This window comes from Camelina sativa, chromosome 9 (genome assembly GCF_030686135.1).
Source record: "Camelina sativa cultivar CO46 ecotype springtype chromosome 9, ASM3068613v1".
Classification (NCBI taxonomy): domain Eukaryota; kingdom Viridiplantae; phylum Streptophyta; class Magnoliopsida; order Brassicales; family Brassicaceae; genus Camelina; species Camelina sativa.
Genome location: NC_141888.1, coordinates 40,861,748 through 40,879,815, shown reverse-complemented (window position 1 = coordinate 40,879,815; position 18,068 = coordinate 40,861,748). Strand labels below are relative to the sequence as shown.

General features: G+C 34.8%; 5 protein-coding genes and 1 long non-coding RNA gene across 11 annotated transcripts; 4 read left to right on the top strand and 2 right to left on the bottom strand.

Moving 5' to 3' along the window:
* The first annotated feature begins 842 nt into the window (after positions 1-842).
* On the top strand, positions 843-2,333 carry LOC104714274 (protein HEADING DATE REPRESSOR 1). 3 transcript variants are annotated; one of them, XM_010431578.3, is made up of 4 exons: positions 843-1,036; positions 1,113-1,250; positions 1,534-1,865; positions 1,945-2,333. In XM_010431578.3, exons 2-4 carry the CDS (start codon positions 1,124-1,126, stop codon positions 2,134-2,136), a joined length of 651 nt encoding a protein of 216 aa, XP_010429880.1. In that variant the 5' UTR covers positions 843-1,036; positions 1,113-1,123; the 3' UTR covers positions 2,137-2,333. The 3 variants fall into 3 exon arrangements, with proteins under 3 accessions (XP_010429880.1, XP_010429879.1, XP_019085170.1); XM_010431577.3 differs by having other exon boundaries at positions 845-1,250; XM_019229625.2 differs by having other exon boundaries at positions 896-1,250; positions 1,534-1,788.
* A 19-nt stretch (positions 2,334-2,352) lies between these two features.
* Positions 2,353-5,402, bottom strand: LOC104714272 (lysophospholipid acyltransferase LPEAT1). Of its 3 annotated transcripts, none has more exons than XM_010431576.3 (9): positions 4,647-5,402; positions 4,180-4,305; positions 4,013-4,050; positions 3,808-3,872; positions 3,529-3,597; positions 3,316-3,449; positions 3,076-3,216; positions 2,905-2,968; positions 2,353-2,606 (listed from the first exon to the last, which is right to left on the bottom strand). In XM_010431576.3, the coding sequence occupies exons 1-9, from the start codon at positions 5,154-5,156 to the stop codon at positions 2,587-2,589; spliced, it is 1,167 nt and encodes a 388-aa protein (XP_010429878.1). In that variant the 5' UTR covers positions 5,157-5,402; the 3' UTR covers positions 2,353-2,586. The 3 variants fall into 3 exon arrangements, with proteins under 3 accessions (XP_010429878.1, XP_087322363.1, XP_010429877.1); XM_087466237.1 differs by having other exon boundaries at positions 2,487-2,695; XM_010431575.3 differs by lacking the exon at positions 2,353-2,606 and having other exon boundaries at positions 2,743-2,968.
* LOC147939338 (uncharacterized) lies at positions 4,519-5,723 on the top strand. The gene is made up of 2 exons (XR_015566455.1): positions 4,519-5,119; positions 5,225-5,723. It is a non-coding gene; the product is annotated as an uncharacterized LOC147939338 (long non-coding RNA).
* A 1,202-nt stretch (positions 5,724-6,925) lies between these two features.
* LOC104714270 (aspartyl protease family protein At5g10770) lies at positions 6,926-10,203 on the top strand. The gene is made up of 3 exons (XM_010431573.3): positions 6,926-7,061; positions 7,199-7,596; positions 8,718-10,203. The coding sequence occupies exons 2-3, from the start codon at positions 7,404-7,406 to the stop codon at positions 9,983-9,985; spliced, it is 1,461 nt and encodes a 486-aa protein (XP_010429875.1). The 5' UTR covers positions 6,926-7,061; positions 7,199-7,403; the 3' UTR covers positions 9,986-10,203.
* Positions 8,666-12,559, bottom strand: LOC104714271 (putative folate-biopterin transporter 3). Its single transcript, XM_010431574.3, has 6 exons — positions 11,826-12,559; positions 11,485-11,744; positions 11,267-11,362; positions 11,012-11,182; positions 10,267-10,879; positions 8,666-9,868 (listed from the first exon to the last, which is right to left on the bottom strand). Exons 1-5 carry the CDS (start codon positions 12,199-12,201, stop codon positions 10,289-10,291), a joined length of 1,494 nt encoding a protein of 497 aa, XP_010429876.1. The 5' UTR covers positions 12,202-12,559; the 3' UTR covers positions 8,666-9,868; positions 10,267-10,288.
* Positions 12,560-13,621: 1,062 nt separating this feature from the next.
* Positions 13,622-17,129, top strand: LOC104714269 (AP2-like ethylene-responsive transcription factor At1g79700). 2 transcript variants are annotated; one of them, XM_087466236.1, is made up of 7 exons: positions 13,622-13,863; positions 13,960-14,042; positions 14,659-14,747; positions 15,003-15,076; positions 15,163-15,213; positions 15,350-15,426; positions 16,629-17,129. In XM_087466236.1, the coding sequence occupies exons 1-7, from the start codon at positions 13,694-13,696 to the stop codon at positions 17,030-17,032; spliced, it is 948 nt and encodes a 315-aa protein (XP_087322362.1). In that variant the 5' UTR covers positions 13,622-13,693; the 3' UTR covers positions 17,033-17,129. The 2 variants fall into 2 exon arrangements, with proteins under 2 accessions (XP_087322362.1, XP_087322361.1); XM_087466235.1 differs by lacking the exons at positions 13,622-13,863; positions 13,960-14,042 and adding an exon at positions 14,143-14,303.
* The last annotated feature ends 939 nt before the right edge of the window (positions 17,130-18,068 follow it).

Below are 18,068 nucleotides of genomic sequence, written 5' to 3'. Positions count from 1 at the left end.
ACGATATGTATATTTTTAATCTAATTCTTGGGTGGACCGTTGACGGGTCGATAAGAAAAGGAAAATATAAGCCTAATGGGTCAAGGCCCAAATTTGTATGAGGGTTTGTCCTGGTTACACCTAAACCCAAAGAGTACATTTTGTTTCAATTTGTTGAGAATAATAATGGGAGTTATCAAATTCGAATATTTGCAGACTATAAAATGCGAATTCCAAGAATTACTAACTTCAAGAAAGATGCCATGTAGAAAGATGGCATATGCTCTCACCTAGTTCCAAATTTTATTTTTACTATTTGATTCTCGTTCTAATGTTGACCCCCATACCCAATATACTATTTGATTCTCGTTCTAATGGTAAAATATTTTTTACTTTAATATAAATTTATCTTGGCTGCATGGTAAATTTAATTCAAGAAAATACAAAAGGATTTTACTGACACAAAAATTATCAAACAAAAAAGTATTCTTATTAATTAATACTATAAGATCAAATTAGTATTCTGAACAAATCAAAGCACATTACAGTGTTTTGAATAAGTCTCAACGGTCATCAATTATAATATTACCTTGAATCCTTGACTAGAGTTTATAAAGAAAGTAAATCATATTTAATCAACAAAGCAAGAACTGTGCCGAGAGAAGACTTGTGTATCATAATCAATATATCTTTAATAAACTTTAATAGTAACAAAGTAATATTTTCCCCAATTTTTTTTTTCAAATTTACAAAAGGATTAAATATGAATTGTAAAATAAAAGAAAAATAAAAACAAAAGGATTAAAGGATGAATGAAAAATTAGCTGTGGAATAAAGAGGGAAAAAGGTCCCACGTAAGAAGAATACGATAAGACAACTATTTTTTTCGACTTCTAAATTTTCAGACAACAAACAAAAAAAGGAAAAACAATTAAGAAGTCACAAGTCTAAAGCACAAAGCAAAAGCCTTTTCGTAGTCGTAACCAAAACGCCAAATCATTACCGTTCAACTGAATTCTAACAGAGAGCCCTCTTTTCTTCGGATTATCGATCCCTTGTACGTTATCTTCTTCTTCTCCTTCTCCTTCGTCTTCAACTTCTTCTTTTCCAAAATTCGTGTGTGGGTTTTTCAGATTAGAGGTAGATGGAGAAAGGGGTTGGATTTGAGAAAGAGAATACGCAGACCAACAAGACAGTCAGTGATGGTTTTGTCGGAGGTTTTTTCCCTGTCTCTACCACCAAGATCGCGTGGAAATCAAGGAAAAGATCAGGTTCTCTTGTTTTCTCAGAGACCCATCAATTATTTTTTTAGCTACCCTTTCTATTTCTGGTCTGAAAGATTTTTGGGCTTTAATTAAGCACTCTGATAGTACCAATCGTGTAAGCCATACTTGAATTAGCTCTCTGTGACCTGTCTCCTCAAAGTATGTGCTCAGAGATCTCAACATGGAGCTTTTAGCTTGGATAATCAAAATCTTTTATAACTTTAGTAAATTCCTCTGATCCGTTTGCATGTGAGTTTGGAACTCAAAGCTTTAACTATTTTGCTTGCAGCATCGGTGAATCCAGACAAGGCACCGGAGGCAGTTATGGAGGTCACACCAGAGAAGAACGAGATAACAGCAATGGAAACCGAGAAAGTTGGGGAACCAATGACCACAACTCCTATTCTGTCCGAGAAAAGAAAAGCTCTCTTTGAGCCACTTGAACCCATTACAAACTTGAACGGGAAGCGACCAACAGCGGCTGATTCGTTGTTGCCACCGCCAGATTTCGAGGCTGCCAACTACCCCAAAGGCTGGTTGATCGGTAAGAAGAGAAAGCTTGTCAACGTTGATGTAGTGGAGAGCATGCGAAGAATCGCTGTCCAAGAAATGAACAGAAAGGTAAGTCAAACCAATACATAATGCAGGTTTTTGCTCATGTTTTGTGGTTGGGGATTTTTTTATTAAGGGATTGTGACAGGATCGAGAGATAGATGGGTTAAACGAGCAGCTAGAAGAGGATTCACGGTGCTTAGAGCATCTGCAACTTCAGCTGCTACAAGAGAGAAGCAAGAGGACAGAGATTGAAAGAGAGAACACTATGTTAAAAGAGCAAGTCGATATGCTTGTGAACATGATACAAGAAGATGAAGAAGGAGCTGAAGAACCCTAAGCTAGTTTTCATCAAAGTTATGTCTTATGTGCCACCCTATAATAGCTCTGTTCTGTTTGTTTATTCTTTTGTAGATTTGTGTCTCGTCTCGTCCGTAAGGAAGAAGGAAAGAAGCTTAGTACCATGTATTATTTGGTTAAGCTACCGTTGTTCCCTCCTGTTAGAACAAAATCAATCAAGAACATTATATACTCTAAGTTTTGAATTCGCCTGCAAGATTTGAACCTGGCATTCGATTAAATCATTGATCTTCATTGAAGTTCTTAGGAGGACGAAGAACTATTTGCTGTGTGTGTATGTGTGTGTCTAAAGTTGCTTCAGATGGAAACAGAGACAAAAATAAATACAAGTTTCAGAAATGAGATGTATTATCTGTATAGTTGTGTTAAAAGTGTATCCTTCTCCTATGAATAAATGAAATATACGGACCACGAATATCGAGTGTCCATATTAGCTTTTGCAAAACAAACCTGCACGAACACGAAAGAGATGCTTCAGATTTACATGCCCAAACTTTCCATCCCATCCACAGCCTCTTTTCTGACTTATTGAAAACTCACTATAACACAGTAGTTAAAAGAGACACAGATAGAAAAGCTTGAGTTCTGTAATCAAACATTTGGCTTTTATTATCATCAAAGCTCCATTATTCATTCAATCACAGTCATGGTTGTTTTTTTGGTAATGACTACTACATTACAAACATTGTCAAGCCAGTAATATTTCATTCTTCTTTCTGATGGAAATCACGGGTTTGACTAAGATTACCATTGAGAGTTGCGTGATATATCCTTTTGTCGCCAAGTCCCAAATCCGATAAAATCAAGTTACCCTGAAAGCAACAGAAAGACAAGCACAACCAAACGTTGGTAAGGAATAACACAAAAGCCAAAAGTATTATATACAGGTCAAGTCTTACTGCAGTTGGGAAAGCAATACCTCGGTGGCCATTAATCTCCGAACATTGCTAGCATAAAGTTTGGGATCATCTTTCTCTTCTTGTGATGGGTAGTATACAGGTAACCGTATGACTTCCAAGTGATTTACAAATTGACAGAGAAGGAATAAGATGTGGCGTGCCTGGATAAACAAGAAACACGATTCTTGTAAGTTGTAACTCACTAAAGAAAACCTGTTTTTTAACTACCGGAAGAAAACCTATTTATAAGAAATACTCACCCCGGATATCGTGTCCCATGCCACGCTGAAGCGCTCGTAAGGATATTTTAAAATTACCGGAAGAACAGGAGTTCCAGCCAAAAATGCACCTGTCTTGAATGTAAGTAAGTAGTCTCCGTTGGTAGTTGTTCCTTCTGCAGTGAGAGCAAATAGAAGTTTTAAGGAAACAATGATGGTTCGGTAGACAAATTGATTACGAGAGCAGTATTGAACCTGGAAAAAGCATAATAGTTGGAGCAGATTTGTTCCTATGAGCTTCTCGAACTCTTTCATTTACAGTGCCTGCAAAGATAAGAACAGTGGTTAGATATATAGTATGACATCTATTTATAGTAGCATCAGAGATTAGGCTCATAAATTTCTTAATTATCAAGTGCATAACACAGACTACCAACAAAAGGAAGTAAAACTAGAAAAGAATACACTAGCTGAAGATTGTTTTGGTTCATGGAAAGATTAAAAAGATTTTGCTTTTTTGTAGGAATCACATACCAGATACACCCTTGAAATCAGGCGATTTTGCTTCTCGTTGAACATAGACACAACCAAGGCATTTGCTGTCAGAAAACAACGAAACAAGATATAACCAAGTGCGGGATAATCAATACAAACGAATAACAGAAACAAGGACACTTAGAAGTTGAGATGAGGTACAGAGAATTTTTCAAGAACTTAAGATAAGTCATTCACAACTCACCTAATGAGGCCAACAAGAGGAAGTTTTCCCACTGATCTCTTCAGCATCAAAATCATGAGGGAGAACAGAAATAAATGTCAATGCCATTGCCAAAACAATACCTAATATGTGAACTTCAGACAGTTTTGCAGAGCTACCAAAGAGTATATATATATCTATCAACTAACCTTGGCGACAAAACTTGGAAAAGAAGCAGACATATGATACAAAATGTCCAAGTACGAAACGTGATTGGACACAATGGCTCCAGGTCTTTCAGGTTCCTCCGTGGCGGCATCCCCTTTCTGGCTAATCTGCAGCCAAAAGAGAGAACAAATTAAGATAAAAGGCAAACGTCAAGCCATCAGTGGGAACTAATAATTGAGTCAATTTCAGGAAAAAAAGAGGTCCCAAGTAAGGACCATCTTAATAAATGGTACAGCAACCTAACTTCTCCTTTGAGCCAACATTGTCGTACCAAGCTAGAATCCTACCAATAAATTACCCCTAAACTATTATATCTCCTTACAACAAAGTCTGACAACACTTTAAGATAACTATCCCAGTACTAGAAGTTCCTCCCACACTAAAATCTACACAAACACAAAAACCAACCATAGCAGAAACACTTGCTAACTTAGCTAAAAGCTTATACCTCTGCAGAAGTAGTTTTAGGATTGGGATCCATGAGTGAGTCACGATCCAAACGGGTCTCATGAATCCAGTAAAACCCAAAAACGAAAAGCAAAACCCTAGAGAGAAACCTCCCACAGCTCACAATAACAGTACGTTTCCATCCTCTCATATGAGCATAATCTTCCTGAACAACGACAGCACCTTCTTCTTCCTCTTCTTCTGCCCCACGATAAGGAGCAGAAAAGAGCGTAAAAAGCCTACAAATCAAGTAATAGAGAAGCAAGAGGCTCATGGAGAGAAGAAACCGCAGCGGAACAAGCGTCACCATTGCAACAGCCAACTTAATCTTCTCAGTCATGGGAAAAGGACCCAAACCCATCGTCCCATACAAATCGGTTCTCGCGTAAGGTGCGAACTTTTTGTCTAGCTCTTCAATGGCAGCAGCCAAATCGGATTCTGATTTCAGCAAGGGCCGTTCCTCTTTGCTTGAAGGTGGATTCGAATTCATATCTTTGAGCTCTGATTCCATTGTTCTTCTTCTTCTATTCACCTAAACCTAAAAAAATCTAATCTTTTTTTGTTTTTTTTAAATGAAAGAAAGGGCTTCAGGTATTGAAATCACACAACGAAGAGTGGGTTCGTGTTGGAAGATGGATCTGAAGAAGAAAGTGTCATCCTTTTCTTTTCTCGTCGTCGTCGTCTCTAGATTTCCCGTGAAGATTTCAGCTTTCGCGCACACGTAGATTCGCCGTAAAAGGTAAACATATGAAACTCTAATTCGCTGGAACAACGTGCATCTTAACGTAATATACGCTTATCTATCTTAACCGTTGGATGGATTAGTTGTAACAAAATCGGACCACGACTGTTAATTGATTCTTGTTGCAGAATTTTCTTACAAATCTTATAATTTATTTTTCCAGATAATGTCAATGAGATTTTTCCTGTTATTTTCTCCAATCTTATTTTTAATAGTTGTAAATTTATTTTCTTATCCAAACAGAAAAACAATTCCTTGTTTGATTTGGATATAAATTTCTTGATACATACAGTATTTTATCTATTTCTTGGATAATATTTTTTTCGGATCCCCTTATAAGATGAGAGAACTCTAGTGATATGATTTTTTTTTTTTCTTACAATGTAAATATCTAAAGATTAAAGTTTGCTGCGGATACATTTTTTTCAGTGTTATACAAAACAAAATTGAGATGTCATACGTTTAACGATAACATTATAAATTAATTCATCGAACGTATAGTCAGTCTATGTAGAATGAAACAAGTCAATAAGTGGTAGGACCAAATTAATGATTATTCCTACAAACGTTTTTACTAATTACTACTAGTACTATTCACTCCTAAAGTGGCAAACAGAGCAAATCAAATCAGGTACCAACTTGCCCTGCTTAATATAAAAACCGTACGGAATTCACAAGGCATGTTTCTTTCTTTCAACTACCAAGATTAATCATTTGCATTTTTTTATCACTTTTGAGTCTTTTATAGTATATAATTTGTATGGCAAAAGCAGACTTGAACATTAACAATCAACTTTTCTTAATTAACATTTCAAGTTTGCAGAATCCAAAACATTATCATAATCAAGGTTGAGAATTAGAAAAAAATTAAGTTGACATAAATATAGAAATAATATAAATTATAAGCACAATAATATATGAATCCCTAATAATTCAAAAGTGAAAAAATAAATTAAATAAAACAATATAAAAATACTATATTAAATTTTAAAATACAGTGTAAGAAAAAGAGACACATATATTAATCTTTTTTTTCTGGTTCAACATATTAATCTTACCTTTACATTAAAAAAGTTTTACCAATTAAACAAAGTTGAAAGTAATATTTTTGAGTAAATTATTTTGTTAGATGGAAAATATGATATGATCTATGTTTAATTGTTTATATAGAAGTGAGTATTTACAAAATTTAGAATTAATTATTAACTTTATACTTTTCTTAATCTTATTTCTATTTTTTGTAGAATTAATAACTTATTAGAAATAAGTAAATAATATTATGATTTCAAATTTATGAAATATATATATATATATATATATATATAATTTTCTCATAATTATTAAAAAACTTTTAATTTTTATAATTTTTTATAATTATCTTTTTACATTACTAATATTGTTTAAAACAAAATATTTCAAATCTTTCCTATTAAATATTAACTTTTACAAATGTCAAAATCTCAGATTAGTATAAATTTTGACATATGTCAAAATCTCAGATTGATATAAATTTTGACATATGTTAAAATCTTGTTAATGACTAACTTGTAAAACCCAAAAGTATATATATATCAAACACCACTTGTTAACAACATGAAGATTGATTATAACGAATTTGAAACCCTCCACTTGCATTAGGGGACAAGACAAGACTCTCTATAAAAATTAACAGAGGTAGCACCACCAGTGTTCCACTTGCACACATTGAGTTCTTCTTTAATTAACAAAACAAAAAAAATTATCGTACATTAAAAACCATCAAAAACAAATGTAAATATTTAGCAATTTGGTAAATTAATTTTGTCTTGCAGTAATTCACGTGAATCCCCAATAATTTTTCTCATGCAAACAACAAAGTGGGGTCCTAATTCTTTTGATTTGCCACTTCTCTCGCCAGCCCTTGCTCTTTTGTTCTCTTCACTACATCCAAACTCCCCAAGAATCTCTCTTTCTCCTCTCTTCTCTCTTCTTCTCTCACCTCTTATTATTTTCCTCTGAATCAAGAGAATCATCGTTATGAAAATGTTGAAGAAAGCAACATATCTTCCATTGAATCTTTCTGTACTTGCTCCTTTGCTTCTTCTTTTTTTCCTTCTCTCGTGTGTTGTTCATGGCGTCCACGAGAAGAAGATCCTCCGAGTACACAACAACATTTGGTCTCCCAAGAAATCATACGAAGCTTCGAGTTCATGTTTCTCTCGCAGTCTTGGTAAGTCTTGTTTTTTCTTTTTTTCTTTAACGCTCACCAACCATAGAGAAGATAGAGTTGTGGATACTATTCCTTTTTACTTTAGTTTAATATTATTAATGGCGTGAATTAAGGTTAGATTAGCAAAAGTCTCAAATCTTATTATATAAACTTGGTTTTCAAGGTTATTAATTCATATTGTCGCGACATTTGTGAAGTATATCATAATATTTTAACTTGAAAAGAAATTTCATTTAATAATTATTAGGAAAATTAAAAAAATCCTAAAATAAAAAGATTACAATTAATATTTTTAAAAGGTATATAGAATCAAAAGTAATCTATTATATCACTACTATTATATCACTACTTCTAATAGGAAAGTTATATATTAAATTAATAATTTCAGTAGGAAAATATGTGCAATTAATAAGGAAAATATTTGCAATTATTATTTATTGTAATCATATAGTAAAAAGAAATTTATACATAAAAGTGATTAAAGTATAAAAAGGTTTCATATGTTAAAATTAGTGATGCTGAAAAAAGTGTTACAATTAGTGATTAACATAATATAAGAAAAATAAGATGACACATTGTTTTTTTATATGAAAATTATAAATGTTACTAATTAGGATTGAGTGCATAGAATTAAAATCTAATTTTATTATCATGTAATATACAAATAAATTGTATTGCAAGATAGAATGTGTGAACTCTAAATCCGGATTTTAAAAAAAATAAATAAAATAAAAATAATATTTTATATATAACTTAAAATTTCACATATTTTTCTTATATTCGCGTTAATACGTGGGCTTAATCTAGTTTGGTATAAGCTTTTTACACTACTTTATAATATCCTTTCTCCTCGAATTGGGATTAGTATAGGTATTTTTCTAAAGCTTTACTTACATATAGAATCTTGAGCTTTTTTCCTCCATGGAAGACAACTCATCTATCACATATGTTTGTATACTCCAGAGTATTCGTATACTCTGTCCTAAACCTCTGTTCCTTTTTAAAAATCTCTTCTTGTTGACTCTTTCTTTACTCTGTTTATGTCAGTTGTTTATTGCAAAGAGACAAATGATGATTCTGTTTACTTTATTAAAAATGATGATTCTGTTTTGGAAACTTAGGAAACGTAAGAGAATCCAGTACACTGGAGATCAAACATAGAGAAATTTGCTCAGGAAAGACTACAGATTGGGGTAAGAAGCTGAGAAGAACCTTAGTTTTGGATAACATTCGAGTTCAGTCACTTCAACTCAGAATCAAAGCACTGACCTCAAGCCGCACCACCGAACAATCTGTTTCCGAAACTCAGATTCCGTTAACCTCAGGGATAAATCTAAAGACTTTGAACTACATGGTTAAAGTTGAATTAGGAGGGAAAAACATGACTTTGATCGTTGACACTGGAAGCGACTTGACTTGGGTCCAATGCCAGCCTTGCAGATCATGTTACAACCAACAAGGTCCTCTGTATGACCCATCAGTCTCATCTTCTTACAAGACTGTGTTCTGTAACTCATCTACTTGTGAGGACCTTGTAGCAATTACCGACTGTGGAGGTTACAGTGGTGTCGTAAAGACAAATTGTGAGTACGTTGTCAGCTATGGAGATGGATCATACACTCGAGGAGACTTGGCAAGTGAAAGCATCCTATTGGGCGACACAAAACTCGAAAACTTTGTCTTCGGTTGTGGCCGAAACAACAAAGGTCTGTTTGGGAGAGCCTCTGGTTTAATGGGTTTGGGAAAAAGCTCAGTCTCTTTAGTCTCCCAAACTTTGAAAACTTTCAACGGTGTTTTCTCATACTGTCTACCTTCTCTCGAGGATGGAGCTTCTGGTTCATTGTCTTTCGGTAATGATTCCTCTGTGTACAAGAACTCAACTTCAGTTACCTACACGCCGTTACTACAAATCCCTCAGCTTAGTTCCTTTTACATTCTGAATCTCACCGGTGCTAGCATTGGTGGCGTGGAGCTGGAAACATCAAACTTCGGTAGAGGGATTCTAATCGATTCAGGAACGGTTATCACGAGATTGCCACCTTCCATCTACCAAGCTGTGAAAACAGAGTTTCTGAAACAGTTTTCCGGGTTTCCTTCAGCTCCTAGTTATTCAATCTTAGACACTTGCTTTAACCTCACAAGTTATGGAGACATTAGCATCCCCACAATCAAAATGATCTTCCAAGGTAACGCTGAGCTCGAAGTGGATGTCACCGGTGTGTTCTACTTTGTCAAGCCTGACGCTTCTCTTGTTTGCTTGGCCTTGGCAAGTCTGTCATATGAAGACGAAGTCGGGATCATCGGAAATTACCAGCAGAAAAACCAGAGAGTAATATATGATACAAAACAAGAGAGGCTTGGAATTGCAGGAGAAAACTGCAGTATCTGATGATGACTACCCCATAACTTATAAAACCCTTTATGTTCCCTTCATATATCATGAAAAGCCAAATCATCTCTTTTGGCAAAGCCAATTTGAATTCTCTCACTATTCTTCTTATAAATATTTATGTCTGTATCAGTATAGCAGTAGCTTATAATGAATTGTAAGAAACTATGTTTGATGATCTTATGAGGAAGGAAAATGATCTAAACCGTAGAAACAAACAATGATTAGAGAGAAAAAACTCTACAAAAAAAGGTTTTCTCAAGAATTTGATGTTAATGTACCTGAAAACATAAATGATTCAACTCAAGCTTCATCACGGATCAGAGCTGTCATCTCTATCTTCTCTGTACCAACACCTTCACTTCTTCTGTTTGTTAACATTTCAGCCGGGAGAATGGTTGAGTTTGAATCAACGTTTGGTATCAAAAAGACCAATCCAATTGGAATTACCCTCAATAAACTCCTGATCACAATAGCCAACCAAAGATTATCAAACTGCTTACGCGTAACTTTCAGGGAATGGAGTAATACTCCTCCGCCCCATGATGACATTAGGTGTCCTACGTGTTCAATCGACATGAGCAAAGCAAAAAAAGTGCCTTCCATACCGGCAGGGCAGAGCTTGGAACTTAGAACAAGTAAAGGTAACCATTTGATTCTACTTATCATATGTGAAACAAACTCGTCTACCACAATGAAGAAGTAATCAGGGAGACCAAGCTTCAGATTTATGCGCAGCACCAGGATCAAATCCAGAAATCCTGACAGGACAGATAGGGAAAGTGCCCAAAAGACGACATTCCGGAAAGGGAAGTTCTTCAGAAAGTTCTGATAGAGAAGTATGCCCACAAGAGAGCCAATTGCACCAAACGACATAATGGATCCAACGGCTTCCTAAGGAACAGAAAGTAACAACTACCTTAGCCTAAAACAATTACTGAGAGTTCCCAAATGTTATAAGTAAAGGCAGGGAAGGTGAAATCCAGCTCTATTTGTGTTAGAACTTAAGCAAAAGGTAAAAAGCACCTTTGAAAAGGAAGGACCATCCTTTGAATCTGTGTACCAATAGAACATGCCTTCATGAATGTGCAAGCTCACTGCAGCTGACAAAAGCATGAACAAGCATGGTCGCCACACCTCACCATATTGAAAGGTTTTCCATATTGCACTTCCAGCGTCCAGAAACTTCTCGTTCGCCTGAAAGCAGAGTTAACTCCATTACATCATGACATACAGTAGTTTATAGCATATGGTTGGGCCAAAGGGGAGCAAACAACATACATGTTTGCGACCTAAGCTGCGAGAAGGAGATTCTTTCAGAACCATCCCAACTACAACAACTAACCCTGCAGTCAAACCAAGTAAACCGTACACACCCTGCCAAGAAAAAGACAATGTTAAATTTAAATCATTTGTCAGAAACTTGTGTGTATACTCGCATAAGAGGAATTCTTAACATTTAGACTCTCTGAATTCAAGGAGAGCTATAAAGAGCCTACCTTGGCCCCAATTAAGTGCACCAAAACGCCGCTAAGGGAGAAACCAACCAAGGATCCAATGGAAGAACTCAAACCACACAAACTTTGCATATCTGCAGCAAGCGTAGGATGGCTTATGCTACATTGTGTTACACAAGCATCAATGGTTACATCTGCTATAGCAACGCCAGCACTTCCTGCCACAAGACAGGACAAACCCAGTGCAAGATGCAGATTCGTGTGCAGCCATAACACCATCATGGAGATCATAGCAAGCAAGCCTACAGTCAAAAAAAGATTACATCTTTCATATATCAAGAAGCAAAGAAACTAACTTTTTGGCTTTTTTGACTTGAACTTACCGGCGAATATGAAATAGGGTCGTCTCCGATAGCCCCAAACAGGGACAACATCAGTCAACAATCCCCAGAGAGGTTTAATGATCCAAGGAATCTGAATCAAACCAACGTAAATCTGAGCTTGAGAGGGTTGTATCTTCTGCTCGTCTTTAAAGTAGTACTGAGTGCTGACTTTGCTGAGACCTTTACCAAGGCCTTGACTAACACCATAGACGACAATAACACCGAAGAAGAAGCTCCAGTGAAGCTCTTCAATAAGCATAGTTAGCCACCGTAAAGGCCGTTTCAACAACAGATCTAAAACCCCTGCTTTGCTCTTGTCTTGTTGATTTCGTCGAGAATCAATCTCGTACTCTGCTTCCTCCGATCGATTCGCCATGTTTGACGAACACAAGGGATCCTCCTTTGACTACTTAACTAAACTAACCCATATATATATAACTACTTTATTGGTTTGATGACGCCACGGATGACGAATTCACGTATGCACAAAACAAATCAAAAAAAAGTTTTGGAATTTGAAACTCGTGAGTCGAGATTCTACGAACATCTCAACTTGCTTACTCAGTCAGTTTACAAGAATTTTGTTGAATTAGTAGTCTATCAGAACTTATTGGGCTTTATTACAACCCAAACAAAAAAAGTACACTATAAGCTTTTTTCACATGTGGCAATTATGTTATCTTTGTCATTCAGTTTCTAAAGTTGTAAATAGAGATTTTTACATATTTTGCAACTTTCAGATACGAACGGCAAATTTCACAATCATATAGATTTGTTTTTATCACCTGTCACTAGTACCATATACATACAATTTATTCGACGGGAGCTTGCTTAGTAGTTGGTAAACTAAGACGCTGATTAATTGGCAAACTTTACCATAACTGTTGACATATGACAACTCCTCCCACCTGCAAATAGATTGAAGGTCGGTAGTAGAGACATTATAATTTATTAAAGTATGACTTATATTACATTACATACAATTAAGAAAGCAGATAATGGTTTGGAAGTGATGATACTTATTAATTTATAACATCATTGTTCATAACTTTTAATACCATAAAATATTCTTCTATTTCTGTGTGTGTGTGTGTGTTATGATCAAAACCGTCGTACATTTGTTAACGTATTGCTATAATTACTGGGAGGACACTACATTGGACACGTAAATATGAATAATTATAGTTGAGTAAATATTCAAACTAAAAAAAAAAAAATGAAAAAGATAACAAAGTTTCTTGATATTTTGGCATCACATCTCTCATGGGCCGACCAAAGAAGTAGATCAACCAAGAAGCGATAAATCTTGAGGCATCCAATTTTACTTCCCTACCATCTCCAATTTTTTTTTTTTTTTCTTTTGCTAAGTAGGTTCTTCCACGTGTTGGACCATTAACACATCAACAGATTTTTATTTTTTTTTATTTTTTTTTATTTGTTTTGCTAGTCATAATCAACTTAAAAATGGTTCATTCTGATTAGAGAAATTCTTAATGGTGTTCAATCTAAATAAGAAAAGTGCCAAAATGGTAGCATATATGAATCGAATTAAAAATGTGTGATAGTGTGGACTAAATGGTTATAGAGCGGAAAATAAAAAACACACAAGAGATAATCAGTGTCATAATCTTAGTGATTTAATGAATGGTATGATCAAACAAACATACTCCATTTGCACAATTTAAATACCTATATTTAAACCAAAATTGTTTTAGAATTTTTATATATAACATGAAAAGAAAATAAAAAAAGAGAAACTGTGATGGATTTAATATAAATACGCAAGCATTTGCAACTATCTTTCTCTCATTTTCACAATTTCATTCGTCTCTCATCCCTTTATTTTTTTTGCTCATTCACCGCCGGTAATGGCAAAAGTCTCTCGGCGGAGCAAGAAAACAATGGTTGACGACTATGAAATCGGCGATAAAACAGCGTCTGCGTCTGAGTCCATTGTGTTAAAATCCAAACGCAAACGTAAGTCCCCGCCTCAAAACACTCCTCCTCAACGCAGCTCCTCCTATAGAGGCGTCACAAGGTTTAACAGAAACCCCTCAAACGACATCATTTAAGCAGCTTCCTTTTTTGGGTTCATTTATTTTAGTTTGTTTTTTTTTAATTTCCGGTTGAATAGGCATAGATGGACTGGTAGATACGAAGCGCACTTGTGGGATAAGAACAGCTGGAACGAGACTCAGACCAAGAAAGGTCGACAAGGTTTGTGTCTCTATCAGTCTATGCTTACACATGTATCATATATGCGCAGCCTCTGTTACGTAACAAGATTTTGTTAGCTTTTTTTTTTGTTGGTCACAGATTGGATTCCGATGAATTCGGAAACTCCTTTTTCTCAGGACCAGACTGTTCTTGATTTGATTCTTGATTTTTATTTGACTTATTAATTTGTGATATATTTTGTGATGGTGATGTGCAATGGATGATGAATGAATGCTGACTCATCAAGTGCAGTTTATCTAGGTGAGTTTTATTTTTTATTTTTTTGTATATGCTAATATCCATATCATTTTCATATATAAGTTGAAGAAAATACATAATGTGATAAAAGTATTGTACTTTTTTCTTTTAAAATATATTCGACAAAGTGATGAAAAAAGTCCACATATGCATGTGTGATATGGTTGTAAAATTAAAAGAATGAATTCCACCGAAACTGGTAGAGCCGGTTTATTATTTATTAGCTGTTCTTTCTTTTTTTCTTTTTGGTCCAACGCAATTCGTATTAATTTGTCCTTTTCTTACTTATATATTTAAATAATTAAAAACCATATCGTATATTCTTTTATTAATTTAATATATATGGCTTTATGGATAGGAGCTTACGACGAAGAAGAAGCAGCAGCACGTGCCTACGACTTGGCAGCATTGAAGTACTGGGGACGAGACACACTCTTGAACTTCCCTGTAAATTTTCTCCAAATCCATTTGTTATTTATTAATTTTCTTATGACATACTATTTGTTTTTGTTATGATCTTTGTTTGCTGCTCTACACCACAATGTTCTTGCCTACTAATTTTTAGAACACAAGAAACAAGAACAAAGCATGTGTATACTTTAAATACTTGTAAACTGATTTAATATCTCCATCAAAATGTTTAGAGAATAAATTAATTAACTGGAGTGTTAAATTTCGTGTTTATTTGGTTGATTTCTTTAGTTGCCTACTTATGAAGAAGACCTCAAAGAAATGGAAAGCCACTCCAAGGAAGAGTATATTGGATCATTGAGAAGGTAAATGAACGATTTGAGCATTCAAGTATACCAAATGATTAATTAGTCATAGTTTTTAAAACTAACTTACAACCATTTCGGTGTAGAAAAAGTAGTGGGTTCTCTCGTGGTGTATCAAAATACAGAGGAGTTGCAAGGTAAATCGAATTTTAATATAATTACGTAGTCATATAATTAGACTAACTGCTTGAATATTATTGTAAGTTGCCAATGAAAAACACGAAACTTAAAAAGGAGTGTATATACATAAGTTGTTGAATCATAAATTTGCAGGCATCACCATAATGGGAGATGGGAAGCTAGAATTGGAAGGGTGTTTGGTAATAAATATCTATACCTTGGAACATACGGTACTTAATTGATCCCATCTATCCTTACTTTCTATATTTTTCTTTGGATAGTGATATATTTTATGCAATGTAAATTCCTAGTTTACAAATTCAAATCTTGGAGTTTGGGATTAATATATATAATTGGAGTTGTTATCTGTTCTCCTGTTAAGTGGGACATTAGTACACCATGCATGACATGATCATTTCATATATCTATTTTATATTACGGATATTAAGATAGAATTAATAATGGTAGGAAACAACCAAGGTCACGTTATGCATGAATATAGTCAAAACGAACAACTCCTAAGATTTTTTTTTTTCTTGTCAACAACTCCAAGAAAATTTAAGTCACACACATGATAGATCTCATAGAAAAAGAATATGTACTATTGATTTATACATATGTATATGCTTGGGCGCTTGGTATGGGGACTTAGTGTTTTGTGAACCTTTTAAGAGATTAATCAAAAATCTTGTTGGTTGGGAACTAGATCACCAAACCCAACTACTTACTCAAGCTATTTATTATATTGTGCTCACTTTTTAAATTACTCATCTAACTTTATTGACAAATTCATTCCCTTACATCTTACTAGTACATACTATATGTCTATTTGTTTCCTAACTTGTATTATTATTTTTGTCGTATGTTACTCATCTGTAAGTACAATCAGTGGCGGAGCTAGTATAGTATTATGTGGGTCAAATGACCCTGGTGAATTTTTTAATTTTGCTGAATTTTAAGGAAAAAAAATTAAATTGACCCTTATGAAATAGCACAATTAACCCCTATAAAAATATTTAATAGTATAATTGACCCCTTAAATTTTTTTTTGATCCTGATAAACTAAATTCCTAGCTCCGCCAACTTTAAACCCAAATTATGATATGCCGATGATATTAAAACAAATTAATTAGGCTACGTACCCCATTTTTTAATTATCTGTATTCATTTGTTCTTAGTATAAAATGAGTAACACATGCAAAAGATAATGTTTATTTATATATAGATCACATGACATGCATATTTCTGTACAGATCACATAACATGAATATTACTATATTAGGCAAATGCGTGATAGTTATCCACTTAATACAGTGGGAAAGTTTTTAAAAAAAAACATATTTATACCAGTGGGATGGAAATTCTGTGAAATTATGAAATTGTACACAATGTTTTTGATTTGTAACATTTTGCACCCTGTGCTCACGTGCAGCCACGCAAGAAGAAGCAGCAATCGCCTACGACATCGCGGCAATAGAGTACCGTGGACTTAACGCCGTTACCAATTTCGACGTCAGCCGTTATCTAAACCCTAGCGCCGCCGTCGCAAATCAGGATAAACCCGATCCCGATTCAAAGCCGATCCGAAACCCTAATCACGAGCCCGAATCGTCGGATGATAACGAATCTCCGAAATCAGAGGAGATAGTCGAACCATCTACACCGCCGGAAGCTATCCAAACTCGCCGGAGCTTTCCCGACGATATCCAGACGTATTTTGGGTGTCAAGATTCCGGCAAGGTAGCGGGGGAGGAAGACGACGTTATATTCGGCGGTTTTAATTCGTTTATAAATCCTGGTTTCTATAACGAGTATGATCATGATCATGGACCTTAGATCGTATTTTTCACAAGTTTTGATTTTTATCATCTATCCATATAAGAAGATGCATCGAATATTTTACAAGTGAAAAGCTGAGGATTGCGAGACTCAACCTTACAGTGCAAGACATCATATGATCCTTCTAATGCGTAGTCTCTCGCTAATTTCAAGTGATCTTGTAGACCCGCCAACGAATTACTACTACCAACCATTTTTTTCTAACTCTCACCTCTTTCTACTCACAAATAGCCTCTGGGTTTCTAAATCAAAATCTAGGGTTCCGAAGCAAGAGCTTGGATCTCGGGGCCCTCAAATTTCTCTTCTTTCTCTCTCTCCGTCTCCAGATATCGGAGATGCGACCCGTCCGCGAAGTTGGAACGGTGGAAGCCAAAGTAGAGGAAGAAAATGGAAGCCACGTCATGGTCCGGTCGTTATGATCCAATCTCTCTCTTTATTCGGGTTCGATTCAAATTCTATATCCGGGCCCATATACGGCCCACTTTCAAACCAATAAAGCCTAAAATTATCGATTTAACTTTTTATTCTCTGGTGCTTTGAGATTTTCAAATTAAAGTCCACATTATCTACTAGTCTCGTTATATATTATTGATAAAATCCATTAGATTAGAGATGGAGCATAAAAAAAAAAAAAGTGACAGTTTCTAGTCTAAACCAGACAGCTCTTTTTTGTTCCTCTTCTTACAACCACATTACTTGTAGTTTTTTAAAGTTGACGAGATTACCTGGGATTCTTACCAATTTTGTCATTTATTCACTCAAATATTATGAATATGTCATTTTCACTTAAATTTTATAGATTTGCCATTTTTTATTTTTCAAACCATGTGTTTTATATTTTTTTTTCACTAAAATACATTTTTCATATCAAAAACTAAATCCTAAAAAAAATAGAACCAAGAAAACTCAAACATAATGTGTAATTTTGTGTCTTTAAATCTAAAAAAATGGCAAATCTAAGGAGCTGTCATTAGATCCCAGAAAACCTCAAGATAAGGAACAGTCAATGTATCCCAGAAAACCTGGCATTGTT

What these genes read in the sequence shown, in the direction of transcription:
- LOC104714271 (XM_010431574.3), bottom strand. Translation starts at nt 12,201, where the DNA reads ATGGCGAATCGATCGGAGGAAGCAGAGTACGAGATTGATTCTCGACGA. An exon ending in ACCCTATTTCATATTCGCCG is followed by an intron (nt 11,745 to 11,825) that starts GTAAGTTCAAGT and finishes TTTTGACTGTAG; the next exon opens with GCTTGCTTGCTATGATCTCC. An exon ending in ATGGTCCTTCCTTTTCAAAG is followed by an intron (nt 10,880 to 11,011) that starts GTGCTTTTTACC and finishes TCTGTTCCTTAG; the next exon opens with GAAGCCGTTGGATCCATTAT.
- LOC104714274 (XM_010431578.3), top strand. Translation starts at nt 1,124, where the DNA reads ATGGAGAAAGGGGTTGGATTTGAGAAAGAGAATACGCAGACCAACAAG. An exon ending in GAAATCAAGGAAAAGATCAG is followed by an intron (nt 1,251 to 1,533) that starts GTTCTCTTGTTT and finishes TTTTGCTTGCAG; the next exon opens with CATCGGTGAATCCAGACAAG. An exon ending in TCCAAGAAATGAACAGAAAG is followed by an intron (nt 1,866 to 1,944) that starts GTAAGTCAAACC and finishes GGATTGTGACAG; the next exon opens with GATCGAGAGATAGATGGGTT.
- LOC104714272 (XM_010431575.3), bottom strand. Translation starts at nt 5,156, where the DNA reads ATGGAATCAGAGCTCAAAGATATGAATTCGAATCCACCTTCAAGCAAA. An exon ending in AACTATTATGCTTTTTCCAG is followed by an intron (nt 3,450 to 3,528) that starts GTTCAATACTGC and finishes CTCTCACTGCAG; the next exon opens with AAGGAACAACTACCAACGGA. An exon ending in GGAGATTAATGGCCACCGAG is followed by an intron (nt 2,969 to 3,075) that starts GTATTGCTTTCC and finishes TGTTGCTTTCAG; the next exon opens with GGTAACTTGATTTTATCGGA.
- LOC104714270 (XM_010431573.3), top strand. Translation starts at nt 7,404, where the DNA reads ATGAAAATGTTGAAGAAAGCAACATATCTTCCATTGAATCTTTCTGTA. An exon ending in ATGTTTCTCTCGCAGTCTTG is followed by an intron (nt 7,597 to 8,717) that starts GTAAGTCTTGTT and finishes TTGGAAACTTAG; the next exon opens with GAAACGTAAGAGAATCCAGT.
- LOC104714269 (XM_087466236.1), top strand. Translation starts at nt 13,694, where the DNA reads ATGGCAAAAGTCTCTCGGCGGAGCAAGAAAACAATGGTTGACGACTAT. An exon ending in TCCTATAGAGGCGTCACAAG is followed by an intron (nt 13,864 to 13,959) that starts GTTTAACAGAAA and finishes CCGGTTGAATAG; the next exon opens with GCATAGATGGACTGGTAGAT. An exon ending in TATATTGGATCATTGAGAAG is followed by an intron (nt 15,077 to 15,162) that starts GTAAATGAACGA and finishes ATTTCGGTGTAG; the next exon opens with AAAAAGTAGTGGGTTCTCTC.